This window comes from Carassius carassius, chromosome 1 (genome assembly GCF_963082965.1).
Source record: "Carassius carassius chromosome 1, fCarCar2.1, whole genome shotgun sequence".
Lineage (NCBI taxonomy): Eukaryota > Metazoa > Chordata > Actinopteri > Cypriniformes > Cyprinidae > Carassius > Carassius carassius.
The window spans coordinates 19,117,336-19,135,188 of NC_081755.1; the positions used below are offsets into that span (position 1 = coordinate 19,117,336).

Consider the following 17,853-nt stretch of genomic DNA (forward strand, 5'->3'; position numbering starts at 1 on the left):
GAGTACTAAGCATTAAGTTTGGAGAAACGTGTCCAGCAGTAAATATCAGGAATAAACACATACTTTAAAGACAATCAAAATGAATAATGTAATACAATTATATTTTGCAAAATAAAAAATAAATAAAAAAAGAGCAGACTGCGCTTACCTCTCTGGACGTGGGCTTCCCTCTGAAGAACTCATGGTTGAGGGAGCTGTGAGGGGGGCTGAACTTTGGCTGCAGGAACACACAGCCATTGGCTATTGCCTCTAAAGGGGCGGGACCTTCATAGGGAAAGCCAAACCCCAAGAAGAGCTGAGAGAAAATTAATGTTCAGGATTGTTAGGGTTATTAATTAATTACAAGTTTAACCAAATTACTACATATTATCATTAATCAAAACCCTGTTAATAACATTTATGAATATTTGATGAGGAAAGTATAAGCGTACAAGCAGTAATTGCTCTACTGGTAGAAAAATCTCTTAAAATGGAGTTTACATAAAGGTCAAGGGGCATAATCTATTTTTAACACATTCATTTATTAAATATTTAAAGGGCTGGTTGACTGTTTTTTTTTTCAGTCTTAATTTTATTAATGGGGTGCAGTCTAACAAGTGCTAATCCTTCGGCCTTTAAAAATAAAATCACTTAATTTACCTTTATTTCACACTGATCTGTCCCTTCTCATTTGAATTTCTAAGTTGAGTTCCTGTTTTTATGAAGCCCCCTCTCTCAGAAATTGGTTAGCTGGTTCAGTGTGCTTTGATTGGCTAAACCACTAGTGCTCCTCTGAATGTCCCACCCCCTCACTTCAGCTTTATGTGCTCCGGTTGTAAACATTGGCGTCATCTATATTGCTTATCAATTTGAGCCTGATTGAGACGCAGAGGATATTAGTGAAGATTATTGTTCAGATCCTTTGCCAGCACGGCTCTTAATGGTATGTTTTTTTTTTTATTTGTTGTTGTCTCATACTTTTATTTAAGCTGTTATTTGTAAATGATACTGCTTTGGTTACCTTTTAATATACGTTTTTATCCTGAGTCAAGCTGTAATACAGTAAGACATCCGCACTCGCGTCTATGTATAAAGCATCTCATAGCTATGTGAAAATGAGTGTATTCACTGAGCTGATGATCTGAATGAGAGAGAGATGTACACAGCGTGTGCACAGCAGGGAGACACCAGGGTCAGAATTGAGAACCGCTGCTTTAGAACATCTGATTTTGAAACTTGTGAACCCATTAGAATCATTTGAAGACAGAATCGTGATTAATCTATACATTTTTACATGCACCCCTAGTTTTCTCTTCCACTTTTCTAAAGCAGCAAAACATGAGCTTTGTTGCGTGTTCCTAGTGGCGGGGTTTATCTTGGTTCTTGACATATCAGACCCAGGAAGTAACTCGTTGTGGTCCCAGTTGAACCATTTTGTAGGCATTAAATTGACAGAATTTTAAAATACGATATCTCTGCTTGGATTGAACTTTCAGCACTGCAACTTTGCAGATTGATTATGGTCAAAAAGAAACATTACACAAAAACTTATGTTAAAAAAAGTTAAATCGCAATCAACCATCCCTTTAAAAATATATATACTTAATGTATATTTTAACAGTGTGGTTAGTAATAATGTAATCAGATTCTAAAATCTGCTCATACTCAAATCACAGTTACTTTTTATGGATTACATGATTACTAATTATTCAAACTGACTGCATTTTTGTGGCAAAGTTATAGTTTTGTGAATTATATATGTACTAAATGTGGTTTTGTAATACATTTTTAGACTGCTAATGTGTATTTGTAATTCCAAAATTAAATTTCATAATGTAACCATTATGCAAACCTATTTGAGTCTACATCTGATTCACTGGGGGGGAAATCCCTTTGTATTTTTTACCATGACAAATTTGCAAGTAAAATTGTTGAACAAAAGCACCACTTAATCCCTAGACTCCAATACGCCTGTATAGGTCGTTTTTCCAAATCAAATTCCAAATTTGAATTTCGTGTAGCTCAGTTGGTAGAGCATTGGGTTCTATGATGATATGTAATCATATGATCATGGGTTTGATCCCAGAAAATGCATGTGCTCATAATATGTATATGCTCTATAAATCATAATTTTGCATGATTTCTATGAGGGGTAGGTTTAGGGATAGGATTAGGTGTGGTCATTTGAACAAATAAGCCACCTTGTAAAATATGTACGAATTACTGTGAAATCGATGTAATAATATGCAACACAATATTGTCATTATTTTTATGCCCGCTAGAAGGTGTTTAACTTTAAAATGTAAATTGGAGAACTTCTTGTTGGAGGACAGGCTCTTTAGACCATGTATGAGACCAGTAATTATGCAGGTTACTAAACACTGAAAAGTCATTTTAAATGCATTATCTCTTAAATGTGAAAGTCCATCATGATAACAGTACCTTAGCCTTCCTCAGAAGCTGCTGGAGCTCCTGTTGGGGCAGTAAACCGTGGTTCCTGACAAATGCGGGCACCTCTGGGGGCCGCTGGGCCTCATAGTACACTGTCCCGTGGATGTCCATGTAACGGTGTAAGATGGTCAGCAGCTTCTCCTCACCCTACAGGAGCATAGAAAGCAAGAAGCAGATAAGCATCTCCTTGATGCTTCCTACTTATGAGTCCCATATGAGATCCCTATTTACCTAATTATGAGTTCATAAATTGTAATTACAATGTCATAATCCAGTTCAGCATGTACATATATAGCATAAACATATATATGCTATTTTAGTCACAAACCAGCTTAATGAAGTGCCAAATATGTGCATTGCATTACATTTTTGCTTTATCACTATTTCAACATTGTTCTGCCAAAGATAATTATGGGAAATGTAGTTCAGTTTCACAAGGGAAAGTTTCTCAATCAGCTAAATGAATAGTATTTATTAATTTTTTTGCATGCATGAAATCAGCACCATGGGCAGCGCATACACAAGTGCATAGGCTACAGATGAGAGCTGTGAAACTCACTCACCTCTCTGTGTACAATACAACACAACAGCAGAACCACTACAGTTTTACATCAGCATTTCAGGTAAAGTGTTTAATGCTTTTAGCTTTGACAAAAACAAAGAGTCTGATCTGATGTAGCCAGAACCCCCACAGCAATAATTCACTCCTGTTGTCATTCAATAAAGACCCCAGCAGAGCACAACACTTCATTTCCCTGTCTCTCTGTGCGCATAAAGTTTTTTATTTTATTTAGTTTATTTTTTACGTGGTTTCTATGCATATTTGACCACAGTAGCTGCACAATTCTGATTACAAAAGTTATACAAATGGTAGTGACTTAAAGAAGTATTTACACGCTGAATTTTAAAAGACATCAGAACCAGCAAGACCATTGATTGACCAAGGTGAAAAATAAATAAATAATAATAATTCCCAAAACACATCTTGCAAGATATATTGAGAGCATTACATCTTATATCTCACATCTTTCAGTAGTCATTTCACAATTGTCTCCACTTAGAGATTATTACATTTCAAACATTAATACAGATTTGATGATTGAGAAACATGCAATTAAAATTAGCCATAAGCTCTCTCTATCTCTCTCTCTCTCTCTCTCTCTCTCTCTCTCTCTCTCTTTCTCTCCATGGTGGCTTATTAAGAATCAAGTTAGTAGTATATAGTATTTCTTTTCTCAAGAATGTTGCTTTTTAATTTATATAGCCCAGCAATATTCATAGGTACAGGTATTGTTAGGAGTTTATTTTACTATAATATTGGTTATTAAATTAGCATAAAGCTGATTTTGTACATATAGATTTGCAATTTTTGGTATGCATTAAAAGGTGGCGTTTTTTTAATCTGACCCTTGCCCAGAAGTTTGACATCCCTATTTTTGATGTTTCTATTTTCACCTCATCACACACCATCTTCCCTAGAAAATGAAGAATGTTCTCCTAGTAAAAGAAGGGTATGAATTATTTACAAATTGAAATCATTACTCCTTTAATAATTCATATATATCCTCGGGCAAGTGTAACACCTAATTTCTTATATCACACCATTAAGAGTTTTGAGGCAAGGGCCTCCTCTTGAGAATAAACACACATTTGGCTATTTTCCTAAAGAACCACTGCTTGTTCTCTTTGTTCTCTCATGCATGGTTTAACAAATAGAATACTGTAGTTCTTAAAACAAAGTGACTACAGTTTAAGTTCTGGATATTTCTAACCAAATCATTCTTGGGAGAACCAAAATTGCTTCTCCTCTTAGGGGTAATGAATGTGCAATAGAAGAATAAGCGTAACAGATGACGTGCTGTTTCAAACAGCGGAGTGACATTTAGAAAATCAATGTAGGACCTCGTTAAGGTTCACATTAAAGATTTCTGGCTGTCTTCGGAAAAGTGGTGCTACCTTAATGACATCTCTGTATCGATCTCTGAATGCAAACGTTAGTTAAACAGCACTGAGGATAAAACATCATTATAGAAATCTGGAACTATCGATCAATCTAAATTAAATTAATGAAAGCTTATTTGTGAGTCAGCAAGATCATTTATATGAAACTCATTGATTTAATCATGCAGCTTAAAATAATAATAATAATCATAATCATGCATTTGCACGCATACTAAAAAATATGCATTGTAAAAATAGCTTCCCAATCTGTCTATTTATTGACAAAATAAAAAGCTGTAAAACAGCTCATTTGTGCTCAACAAGTTATTCGGAACCTGTAGTTTGAAACTTTATTGTGTAAAACAGTTGAGCTTCTACCTAAACATTTAAAAAGTCATAACTATACATTTTTTTAACCAAGGACAATGTTAATGTTTCAACTATTCTGACTTTCGTCTCATCAAATAATCTAAAAAAATAAATAAATAAAATAAAATCCTACATAAATGTTTTCAACATTGACAAAATTACGAAATTATTCTCAACACAATACTATTGAATACTGGAATAATATATTAAAATAGAAAAAAACGTAATAATATTTCAGAATATTAATCTATTTACTGTACAAATAGATGCAGTCTTTTAGAAAGAAGTGCAAATACTTACAGATGAACAGACTCACACTCATTATATTTTAATTATTTTAGTAAGTAATAATAGTTGCATTCTCATGACTTTCTGATGTAATTTAGTGCAAGAATATGAAAAATCAATCAATCAACCTTGTTGGGACAAAATTTAATAATATGTACAAACCCAATTTCAAAAAAGTTGGGACACTGTACAAATTGTGTGTAAAAAAGGAATGGAATAATTTACAAACCTCATAAACTTATATTTTATTCACAATATTGATAACATATCAAATGTTGAAAGTGACACATTTTGAAATGTCATGCCAAACACATTCCAAAAAAGTGGGGACAGGTAGCAATAAGAGGCAGAAAAAGTTAAATGTAGATATAAATAACAGCTGGAGAAACAATTTGAAACTTATTAGGTCAATTGGCAACATGATTGGGTATAAAAAGAACCCCTCAGTGTGACGGTGTCTCTCAGAAGTCAAGATGGGCAGAGGATCACCAATTCCCCCAATGCTGTGGCGACAAATAGTGGAGCAATATCAGAAAAGAGTTTCTCAGAGAAATTACAAATAGTTTGGAGTTATCATCATCTACAGTGCATAATATCATCTAAAGATTCAGAGAATCTGAAACAATCTCTGTGCGTAAGGATCAAGGCCGGAAAACCATACTGGATGTCTGTGATCTCTGGACCCTTAGACGGCACTGCATCACATACAGGAATGCTACTGTAATAGAAATCACAACATGGCCTCAGGAATACTTCCAGAAAACATTGTCGGTGAAAATAATCCACCGTACCATTCAGCGTTGCCAGCTTAAACTCTATAGGTCAAAAAAGAAGCCATATCTAAACATGATCCAGAAGCGCAGGCGTTTTCTCTTGGCCAAGGCTCATTTAAAACGGACTGTGACAAAATGGAAAAATGTTCTGTGGTCAGACGAATCAAAATTTGAAGTTCTTTTTGGAAAACTGGGGTGTCATGTCATCTGGACTAAAGAGGACAAGGACAAACCAAGCTGTTATCAGCGCTCAGTTCAGAATCCTGTATCTCTGATGGTATGGGGTTGCATAAGTGCGTGTGGCATGGGCAGCTTGCACATCTGGAAAGGCACCATCAATGCTGAAAGATATATCCAAGTTGTAAAACAACATGCTCCCATCTAGATGTCCTCTCTTTCAGGGAACACCTTGCATTTTCCAAAATGACAATGCCAGACCACATAATGCATCAATTACAACATCATGGCTGCGTAGAAGACATAAGACAGTCAAGCAACTAGAAGCCTGTATTAGACAAGAATGGGACAACATTTCTATTCCTAAACCTGTCTCCTCAGTCCCCAGACGTTTGCAGACTGTAATAAAAAGAATAGGGGATGCCACACAGTGGTAAACATGACCTTGTCCCAACTTTTTTGAGATGTGTTGATGCCATGAAATTTAAAATCAACTTTTTTTTTTTTTTATTATACATTTTCTCAGTTTAAACATTTGATATATCATTTATGTTGTATACTGAATAAAATATTGAAATCTGAAACTTCCACATCATTGCATTCGTTTTTTTTTTTTCACAATTTGTACGGTGTCCTGTTTTGGGAATCAGGTGTGTATGTATCTATATATGTATGTATGTATGTAAGTATGTATGAATGTATGTATTTGTTTATTTATTATTTGCTGCTTTATGTTATAGGTTACTTTTGAATGCAGTCTTTAACTGGCCTTTACATATTTAAGGTTTCCATGCATTTTGACCATTGAATTTCCATACATTCTGTAGTCATTCCTGATATATATATATATATATATATATATATATATAATTTTAAAGAAATTGTCTTCAGAAAAGTAAAAATATTTTTTTTTGGAGCTACACTACTAAAAATATATATTTACTGTAATTTAATAAGATTTTATAAATTTCCAAGACTTTTCAAGGTCAAGTGGCAGTAAGTCTTTGGTGCTTTTAGGTTTCCCAATGACCGTGAGAACCCCTCTCACTCTTAAACTGATGAAACGATTGTCACACTCTGATTTGGAGCTGTAAGTGAGCCAAGACAGTCGACAAGAGACCAAAAAATAAATTAGAAGGGGGAAAACCAGCGGACAAAAGGGTGCTGATTGTCTTTCCAATCTCTAAGCGCACAGTTGTAGCGCTAGGCTGAATGACACAATCACAATGAAAGCTAGTGAGCTGCCATTGGGCCCGGAGGGAACTGTCAGTGTTTAGGGACTCAATAGCACAGATAGCTTTTAAATAGCAACCTGTCAAACAAAACATACACGACAATTCTTACCTCGAGCAGCACAGATACACAATAACACGGCGCTGAAGAAAAAATGGCAGTCAAAACATTCAAGTTAAACGTGGAGACTTCATTCTTCAAAAACTAGGAGCTTTTTGCGGCTCCCAGGGTACATTTTACTCTCATCAAAACCAATCTCTGCTCCCAAACGCCCGGCGGTTTGAACACTCTTTCTGATTAAAGTCTGCTACTTGTCAAGGTTTATTTATTTATTTATTTATTTTGTTGGAGGACGGGTTGGCGCAGTTTCCTCCGGCGAAGTTCACAGCCTGTCTCTCTCGATGCTGCAGAATGTTTGCTTTCATCCTTCTTTGAAGCGTGTTATAGCAGCCTGATGTTATTTGCTGTCAGCACGTCCAAACGCCACTTTACCGCAATCAGTGTGCCCAACAAGGCATGATAGGAGCCAGACAATCAATCTCTGTATGTTCTGACAGTTACACAGACTGAAAGCAACGATGCCACAGTGCTTCCAAATGCTGAGCAAAAGCTGGTAGTTCATGCTGTAGAAAAGTGTCAAAATTCAGCTAATTCTGCTGTTTCTGTTAACCATTGGGAAAAGCACTGCTTTGACGGGACATTATTGGACATATGCATTCTTACCTTCCACATACTGGCTTCTTTGCCATAAACCACAGCCATGTTGTTGACTTTGCCCCTCTTTATATTGAATCGTTCAGTCTGGTTAAGTTCCTCGGTCACAAAACCCATGAATGAGTTATCAGGAGTGTGTGCTGTGGAGAAAAAAAAGAAAAGTGCATTGCAATGAGACCATAACATTCATTTTGAATGTTGCAAAGAGAAGCAGCAAACAGAATCATTTCAGGAATGCCCATAACATGCGGAATATAAGACGAATTGTGATTCGTATGATTCAAATAAAACGAAACAAGTGGTACATATAACATCTAACATCATTTTTACTTTTTGTTTCTTTTAAAATGTTATGCAAAGTAAGAAGAAGAACGTGTATTGAAAAAGCAAATGGTGTCAAGTACAGTGAACATAGTTACATTTTGATTACAACAACATTATTCTAATCTAAAGAGACATTTACTGAAAATGAATCTTTGTTATGTGTTGAATTTCTGTCATTCAGGTACGAACTCCAATTCGTCGTCCTGTGGGGCGTCCGGCCAATTCAATTCAAATTCACACTTGTGAACTGAAAGGAAACAAATTGTTCAATTCATAATTTGGGCCAACCTTGTGTTGTGTTAATATACTGAAATAAGGAGCGGTGCCTCGGAGTGTGGAGATGCAGATTTGTGCATATGCTGCACAGACACAAACACTCTCCATCTCTGACAACATCTGCTGCTCTTCTCCTGCTTACAGATGCTCTGCGCCTATAGCAGCTGCTTCCCAAACACTAAACATCATCCAGTGGTGCTCACTGTTCTCCTTTTCTGTGCTGTGATTACTAAAAGGCTTTTATAATGCAGCCTTATACATGCATTAGAGAAGCTACGAGATACTCAGCCCTTTCATAAAGGAGTTAGCTACAGTACAAGCTACTAATAATAAATAGACACCTAAACAACAATAGTGTTGGTAAGACTTAATTTTATGCTGTCTTTGTTACATGTTACGTGTACTTGATAACTGTATGTGCAACTAACAATAAAGCAAACCCTACTCCTAATACTAATCCTACAGTAAGATTTAAATGTTGTTAATTAATTTTACTCAGCATGGTTACACTTTATTTTAAGGTGTCCTTGTTGCAGTGTAATTATAGAGTAATATCAATGAACTAAGTGCACTTACTATAAGGTTAAGGTCAGGATTAGGGTTACTTGCATGTAATTATGCAATTATATTGCTAATTAGTAGTTATTATTATAGTAAGTATGTTACAGTACAGTTATACTGTACATGTTATACTGTATATATAACAATGACACCTTAAAGTAAAGTGTTATCCTCAACACTTAAATGTCGAATTACACTGTACATCTTAAAATAAAGTGTAACCAAATTTCCGTATCTGTGTTACTATGTAGCACATTACATAGAAATGAGTACAGCAGTATTTATCTGGCACAAACACAAAAATAGTGTCACTAAACTATTTTAAGACCCTTTAACCCTCATCCAATACCTTAACATAACTACCACAAAACTACATTACTTTCTATCAATAAACAGCTAATTAGAAGGTTATTAAGGGACTACTCTTAGTTAATAGTGAATATATGTTCCCTAATCTAAAGAGATACCAAAATTTCAAATATGAGCCAAATGCCAAATTCTGCTGTGAGGCAGCTCTAACAAGATGATAGTGTCATGATGCAGCTCCAGCCAGGAATAATCATTCATAGACTTACGGAACATGGTCATGTATTGTTTGCAGTTGAGGTTCCAGTAGCCCCAGTTGGTCCTGTATCCATGCAGTGTGGCGTACTCCTCATTATTGTATGCTGGCTCCGTGCCGAAGGTGTCAATGACACGGATGTGACACCTAGACAGAAAAACAAGTGTTTTTTTTTACTTTAATATCAATAGTGTTTTTTTTGTTTTCTTTGGTGATGCACAGACCAGCTAATATTCTAACATCCCATTCCACCAAACAAAACAATGCTAGTCTTGTAAATGTGATCATATACTGTACATTAGCGGAATGCTTTCCATTAATTTCCCCATTAAAGACATTTTTTAATTTCCCCATTTTTTTTCCATGCAACACATGTGGAGATGTTTTGCTGATTGTTCAAACTGCTCTAAATTTTTCATAAAATGAAAGTAAATGGTAACCAGGGGCTGACAGGCTCCAAAACGAAAAGCACCACAGCGGTAGAACAATTGCATGCAATACACAAGTCAAATGGACTACCGCTGTGGTGCTTTTAATTCCCACGTCTTCTGAGGCCACGTGAAATCATCGTGTGAGGAACACAGTGAAACTGAAGTCATCAAATCTCTTTCCATTTTAGATATCAATCTCATTAATAGGATTAAATATGCAATGATATATGACTGAATATTCCATTTTAGTAATCACATAATCAGACTACACCTCATGACTCCTAAAATCTGAAAATATTTTAAAATAGCATCATTTCCTGAGGGGGAAGGGGAATCACACACTATGTGACTGTTAAGTTGTTACATTAGCATACTATTTAAAATAGTACTTGTTATGGAAATAACTTAATTAACTCTAACACTCTTGATTCTATTTTTATTCCGAATACTTGTTTTATTTTGATTTAGCCCCTCCTGTCTCCTCCCGGCTCCTCCCTCCATCGTCTCCTCCCGGGTGTCCACCCTCCTCCTGAGCCTCCTCCCTGGTTCCCACCCATTCCCCTCCCCATATTACTTCCACAGAGTAATGTCACACACCTGAGCTCATTTTGTTGTGTTTTCCTTACCCATGTGTTCCGTGTCCCATGTTAATTGTCTCATTCCATGCAGCTGTGTTTAGTAATTATCTCTAGTATTTAGTTGCTGTCTTTACGTCTCTCCTTTGTTGGTATCAATACGTTCATACCTGTGTGATTCCTTGCGCCTATGTTGGATTACGCTAGTGTTTCAAGAACTTAAAAGATTGTTAATCATGCTCCTTGTCTCCTTGTTCATTCAACAGTGTAAGTGTGACTGCTATATAACATTTTTATAACAACAACAACCACAACACACCAGGAAAATAAAGAAAAATTAAGACTCTGAACATTCTGAACATAAACATAATATTGTTCCCTTTGTTTTGTGTATGCTTGTGTCGCTAACAGTTAAAATCCTTGTCTGATTTTATTGTTGTTTGCAATGTTGCAATGTTACTAAGCAATATTTTAAAGATACAGTACTATATTATTATCTGTTATCTATCTCAAACACATTTTGTTTCCATCTCAAAAATATATCTAAATTACGGCCTATGCTCTCAATGTCAAATGCAGAAATGTTAATCCATGCATTTATGACCTCAAGGTTAGATTATTGTAATGCTTTATTGGGTGGTTGTTCTGCACGCTTAGTAAACAAACTACAGCTAGTCCAAAATGCAGCAGCAAGAGTTCTTACTAGAACCAGGAAGTATGACCATATTAGCCCGGTCCTGTCAACACTGCACTGGCTCCCTATCAAACATCGTATAGATTTTAAAATATTGCTTATTACTTATAAAGCCCTGAATGGTTTAGCACCTCAGTATTTGAATGAGCTCTTGTTACATTATAATCCTCTACGTCCGCTACGTTCTCAAAACTCAGGCAGTTTGATAATACCTAGAATATCAAAATCAACTGCAGGCGGCAGATCCTTTTCCTATTTGGCGCCTAAACTCTGGAATAACCTACCTAACATTGTTCGGGAGGCAGACACACTCTTGCAGTTTAAATCTAGATTAAAGGCCCATCTCTTTAACCTGGCTTACCCATAACATACTTCTAATATCCAAATCCGTTAAAGGATTTTTAGGCTGCATTAATTAGGTAAACCGGAACCGAGAACACTTCCCATAACACCCGATGTACTTGCTACATCATTAGAAGAATGGCATCTACGCTAATATTTGTCTGTTTCTCTCTTGTTCCGAGGTCACCGTGGCCACCAGATCCAGTCTGTGTCCAGATCAGAGGGTCACTGCAGTCACCCGGATCCAGTACGTATCCAGACCAGATGCTGGATCAGCACCTAGAAAGGACCTCTACATCCCTGAAAGACAGCGGAGACCAGGACAACCAGGACAGCCCCAGATACAGATCCCCTGTAAAGACCTTGTCTCAGAGGAGCACCAGGACAAGACCACAGGAAACAGATGATTCTTCTGCACAATCTGACTTTGCTGCAGCCTGGAATTGAACTACTGGTTTTCGTCTGGTCAGAGGAGAACTGGCCCCCAAACTGAGCCTGGTTTCTCCCCAGGTATTTTTCTCCGTTCTGTCTCCGATTGAGTTTCGCTTCCTTGCCGCTGTCGCCTCTGGCTTGCTTAGTTGGGGTCACTTCATCTACAGTGATATCGTTGACTTGATTGCAAATAAATGCACAGACACTATTTAAACTGAACAGAGATGACATCACTGAATTCAATGATGAACTGCCTTTAACTCTCATTTTTGCATTAGTGACACACTGTTTTCCTAATGAATGTTGTTCAGTTGCTTTGACGCAATGTATTTTGTTTAAAGCACTATATAAATAAAGGTGATTTGTTATTGGAGTAGTGTCACATGGGTGGGAGTTTTATGTCCTATTCACAAAGAATTAATAAATAATAATGACAAAATAATAAACCTTTAGCAGATGCCGAGACATATAAACTGGGGGAATCCCTCATCTCCCTCTGAATATTACTATCATAACGTAACTTTGCATAAACAGCATTTGGTGGTAGAAAACCAGCTATATTTTTTTTCTAGCATTCAAAAAAAAATGTATAAACCTGAAATGATAGAAGGATTGTAGAACAATTTAAATTGCAAATAGATAGGAAATTTGCATACTTTTAAATCGACACCTACCACAGTGTTTCACAGTGTCATCTGTGATCCTCCTTTGAGTGTGTCCTAAAAGCTGATGGGATGGGGTGGAGAGTCTTAATTTTATCACTCAGCATTCAGGTGAAAATTAAAAAAAAACAAATCACAGCTCGCAACTGTCATAAACTAAATATAGATTTCTGCCATAAAAATAGGCAAAAAAAATCAAATATGTCTGATTATCCTTAGATGGAATAATGATGTGAGAGTTGAAAAGTGAGAGCTAAAGTAGTGTATCCCAGCCATTAAATAACAGTCTTTTCTTCAAAAATAGTTATTACTTCAGCAGACTCAAATATAACATTTGAGTCATATTGACTATTTCATTAGTTCATGGTTTGTGAAGCCTAAAAGCACCTGGTAAACATTAACTTGTATTTTATGGAAAGAACAAAATTCTGCTAAACATCACCTTTGGTACACTGTCAAAAAAAATCTGTAAAATATGCGTAAAAAAAAAAAAACGGCAGCTGTGGTTGTTAGAATTATACTGTTAAAATACGGTAACACCGTTTTAGGTTTAACAGTTTAACCTTAAATGTACAGTTTAATACCATAATTTAACTGATAAAATGTTAAAATGTCAACTATTATTGAAGTACTGAAATCTGTTTTGTACCTTTGTAATACACTGGTAACCACCAAAAGCTGGTGGTGATGAGAAAGTCACATGATGAAACAAAGTCCATCACAAGCAGCTTTTAAATAATAAGATACATACTGTAGAAGGTGCACAGTGTCATTCACACAAGCACTAAACACCATCAAACATAGTTATTAAAAGAAAAAAACATCAAATTCAAACAAAATTTGAAATGCAATGCAGAGAATTCTGGGAACGTCAGTTTACGGTTCTTCCCTGTAAATTACCGTTAACCATTTAACAGGTTTGTAAATGTAGCATTTTCAATTTTTTTGACCATTAAAATCACAGTCATTTTTTACAGTGCATTGCAAAGAAGAAATGATGCTTGTGATTGCTTTAAGGGTGGGTTGGTATCTATTTGATTTGGCTTGCTTGTTATGAAAGTGCTGCAGTCTTAACTCACACTGAAACACAGCAGAGGGAATATATAGGCCTCTGTAAAGGGATTCATCTGCATCCCAAAAAAGTCTTATACTCTGATTTTCAGGAGGTAACAAGTTTAAAGCATAAGATCAAAACAAAATAACTTCTTACAAGGAGGCACGAGGGAAAAGAGTGCAGCTGTAAGCACACGCTTTTCTCAGTGGTCTTTGTTCCCATACATACATAGGAATTTCAAGAATTGCTCAACAGAGAAACTCTTATAGAATGAGAGAAAAGAGAACATGTAATAAGTATAGATCATGGCATAATTAACTACTTATCCATTTAACTACTTAGCATTACAAATGGCAAAATAAAATCAGTAAAATACCAATGACACAAAAATGCTTAAAAATGCTTAAACAGAGACACTTTAAAGAATGTTTCTCATCGCATCTAAGTATACTTTAAAGGTTTTTTTTTTTTTTTTTTTTTTTTTTGCTTATGTCCTTTTAAGTAGGTCAAAAAAACAAAACACTGAAGCTTTTTTATTAATCAATGTTATCTATATTTCTTATTAAGTGTCTAGTATAGAGTTTTTGTAGTTGTATGAAAATAGCAATGTGAAGATTATTCAATCATTTCTCATTTTGTGACACTTGGAGAGAACAACGGCATTCAGACTTGTACCACTGGAAACACTGCAGTGCAATAAAAAATGAGAAAGATTGATTTATTACACAAAAGACAAATCAGTCTTATTCTCTCCCAGACTGAAATACAGAAGACATACTGTATTTTACGACTGACACATGAGAAATGGTCCCTAATTGATCTTCCAATAATTTTAATACATTATGCATGTGGCGGTCTTGGTGTGAGCGATGAGACACAAACACCATCCATTATTTATGAGGAAAATTTCTGAAGTATTATGCTGTACTCATCAGTGTTTTGTGTATCGGAGTTCGTCTCTATTCATTATTGAACTCATTGATGGAAGAGACTGAGAACTCACAGTGAGATTGCTGGCAGGACCAAGTCAATAAAGACTTTATAAAGCATATGATACAGCAGCTTAAAGCCCCAATGGAATCAAAATTAAAAGTTTTGTTTAGAAGCCAAAGGTTCACAAGCTCCGTTTTAAGAAGAGAGGCTCAAACTGACCTGTGCTGTCTAAAGGAAAGGCCCATGTGCTGTTTCATCTGCTGCAGGCCGTGGTAGTCTGTATAGATGAGGTCGAAGGGCAACGGGCCAGTAAGAGGACAGCTTCCTCTACCTGGAGGTATGCCAAGTGACCTAAAAGTGAAGAGAGAACAACATTTTACACAAGTAAGTAGTGCTGCAAGTTTCATTTGAAAATTTAAGGGCATTAATCAACATAGTGCATTGTGAGAACATTTAAATCCCCTGCCTTTTTTTATTTATTTATTTATTTTTTTAAATATATTATTTCCGTAAAAGGTACTATGTTTAGGGTCAGTTCTTCAATTAGGCTTTTCTTTGAAAATAAAATAAAATAAAACACCAAACTTAAGACTTCAGGGCTGAATTTAGTGTGACTCATCTAGATCACACACAGCAGGTGACTGTGAGGAGAGCACCTCCTCTTTGCAGGAGATAATTTGTCAGTTGGGAGAGTTTCTCTGGGATTCTTCTCCAGGGATACTTGAAATGCCAAAACCAAAGCCGCTGGTGTTTGTGAGCAGATGCTTCAGCAGAGAATGTGTAAACCACCAAAGACCTGCTGCTAAACTGACTTCTGATATTTCATTATGAATTCTGCGCTGGTTTCAGCCACCCACATCTTCCATCTACAGAAAATGGAAAAAGAGCAATAAACGCATCACAGTCTCACGCAGGTTGGGCTGTGTAAAAATTCATTTCCGAACACCGAAGGTTTTTGATCTTATTTCAATCTGAAATGTCAAAACGTGAGTGCCTTTAACCGTAACACCCGGGGTTTAATAGACAATACTGGAAAGACCTTTTTGCTTAACCAATGCTCAGTTTGTTTATGCAAATCCCCAGGCACAGGTAAAGGTTTTTTTGATCCTGGTCTGCAAATCTTTGGTTCTTCAAATGTCAGCTCTGTAAGTGATGTGGTCTCTTGCATAAACCAAGTTACTGGGTCCAAAGGGTCTCATTGAAATTGGTTTGCAATAGAGCTCAAATAAATGTGAGTTGACATAATGTGTAGATGAACTTAAAAGAGCCATGAACACAGAAGATCTAAAAAAAAACTTTAATTAATCCATGTGAATTCAATGGTTTAATTAAGTCTTGTGGAGAGAATGACTTTATTATATATATATATATATATATATATATATATATATATATATATATATATATATATATATATATATATATGTATATATGTATATATATATATATATATATATATGTATATATATATAATTTATTTATTAAATGGTGGAAACAGGCTTCCACAAACATGACAAACTTTGTTTTAAAGTAAAAAAAAAAAAAAGAAAAAAAACATGAGGCAATTGGACTAATGTAACAGAAACATGACAATAGTATAAAACATGTTTCTGTGATTATATAATTTAAATAAATAAATCTTAAACAGTTAGTGTTGTGAAGGTTACTTTGGAAATGTAATAGGTTACAGATTAAAAGTTACTATTTAAAATGTAATAGGTAATGTAACTATTTCAATGACTGTTAAAGTTCATTAATATCATTTTGATGTTAAACACATATTTAATTAAAATATTATAAATATATAGTTTAATAGCTATGATACCTTTTTCTATTAAATGATTTGCACAGTTATGACAGGAAATACGTACATCTAACAATGCCTTGAAAAAAAAAAAAAAAAAGCATATACTTGAATCAAAATAGGACATAAAGGTTATTAAATAAGCATGTGTCCTATTCTCTGTCCTAAACTCCTAAAACATTGGTGTCCCATGTTCTAGAGCAGTCATTGCATTCTGGTAAAAAAATCAATCAAATCTGTTTTTGTGTGAAAATATTCATCTGTGATCCCAGATGTATTATTTAAAATTTTAAGTAAATGTATTTGATTTTAACTTTTTTTTCTTAGTAACTGGAACAGATAATAGCTACATTTATTGTGTAATTAAATAAAATAACTTTGTTACATGTATCTAATTTCTCCCTAACACCATATGCAATACCTATTGCAAACTACTTGCATACAGTGTATACTATAGTGTACACTACACTGCATGAAACTCGTCAATCAAAATTCATGGCAGTAGGCAGTCACATTGGGAACCATTATTGTTTCCATGGGAACAGTGACTTTTGAAACTCTATATAGCCTGCTGCTCTAAGATTATATCAATAAAGTTAATTATGTAAGTGCTAATTTCCTGTTTGAGTAGCTTGTAGCTTGGAAAGGCACATTTAAAAAAATGCTTCCTCAAACTTTGTCGAATAAACATAGGAGAGTCACAGCCAGGGGATGCTAACTTCATAAGGAACTGGAAAATCTATTATAAGTAGGCATAATGTCATAAACAAAATATGTAAAAAATTAATAAATAAATAAACAATTAAAAATAATCATTGACATTTTGTCAATAAATATACTTGTAAGTTTTCTTAATCATGTAGATGGTCCTTAAGCAGTTTATTCATCTAAAGCAATATTGGTTTTTGCTGGTCATGAGAGAAAAGCTAAAGCTGAATTATTCTTCAGATCTGCCTTAACATTAGTCAAATCTTCATTGTCTTCATTGTTACTTAAAGTCTGTTAAACAGAAAGCAAATGGACCCTAGAAATACACAGCTGAAAGAATATGGGATGCTGTTAGTTGCAATGAAAATAGTGATTTTGATACGTGTGTACAGCCAATAGCCCCCATGAGGAAAACTGTTTAATAAACAAACTAAATAATTAAAAATGCAAATACAGCTCCTGTGAGGATTAAGTTCAGGGGATAGAAAATATCATTAGCTCAGTACTGTTTTTGTACAGGTTTAACCTACATAATGTAGCATCTGCTAAAAGACAGTGCAGCTTGCTCTG

The 17,853-nt window shown here is 35.2% G+C and overlaps 2 protein-coding genes across 4 annotated transcripts in view; both read right to left on the minus strand.

Moving 5' to 3' along the window:
* LOC132140709 (NACHT, LRR and PYD domains-containing protein 12-like) overlaps positions 1–17,853 on the minus strand; it is a 538,723-nt gene that overhangs the window by 258,990 nt on the left and 261,880 nt on the right. The gene's annotated exons all lie outside the window — the stretch shown is intronic.
* The window catches only part of LOC132140690 (alpha-1,6-mannosylglycoprotein 6-beta-N-acetylglucosaminyltransferase B-like), a 99,931-nt gene that overhangs the window by 6,665 nt on the left and 75,413 nt on the right, over positions 1–17,853 (minus strand). Inside the window, exons 9-13 of the mRNA XM_059549583.1 lie at positions 14,991–15,122; positions 9,662–9,795; positions 7,935–8,065; positions 2,422–2,577; positions 149–295 (exon numbers count right to left, since the gene is read on the minus strand). Coding sequence (XP_059405566.1) covers positions 149–295; positions 2,422–2,577; positions 7,935–8,065; positions 9,662–9,795; positions 14,991–15,122 — 700 coding nt within the window. The remainder of the gene's footprint in view (positions 1–148; positions 296–2,421; positions 2,578–7,934; positions 8,066–9,661; positions 9,796–14,990; positions 15,123–17,853) is intronic.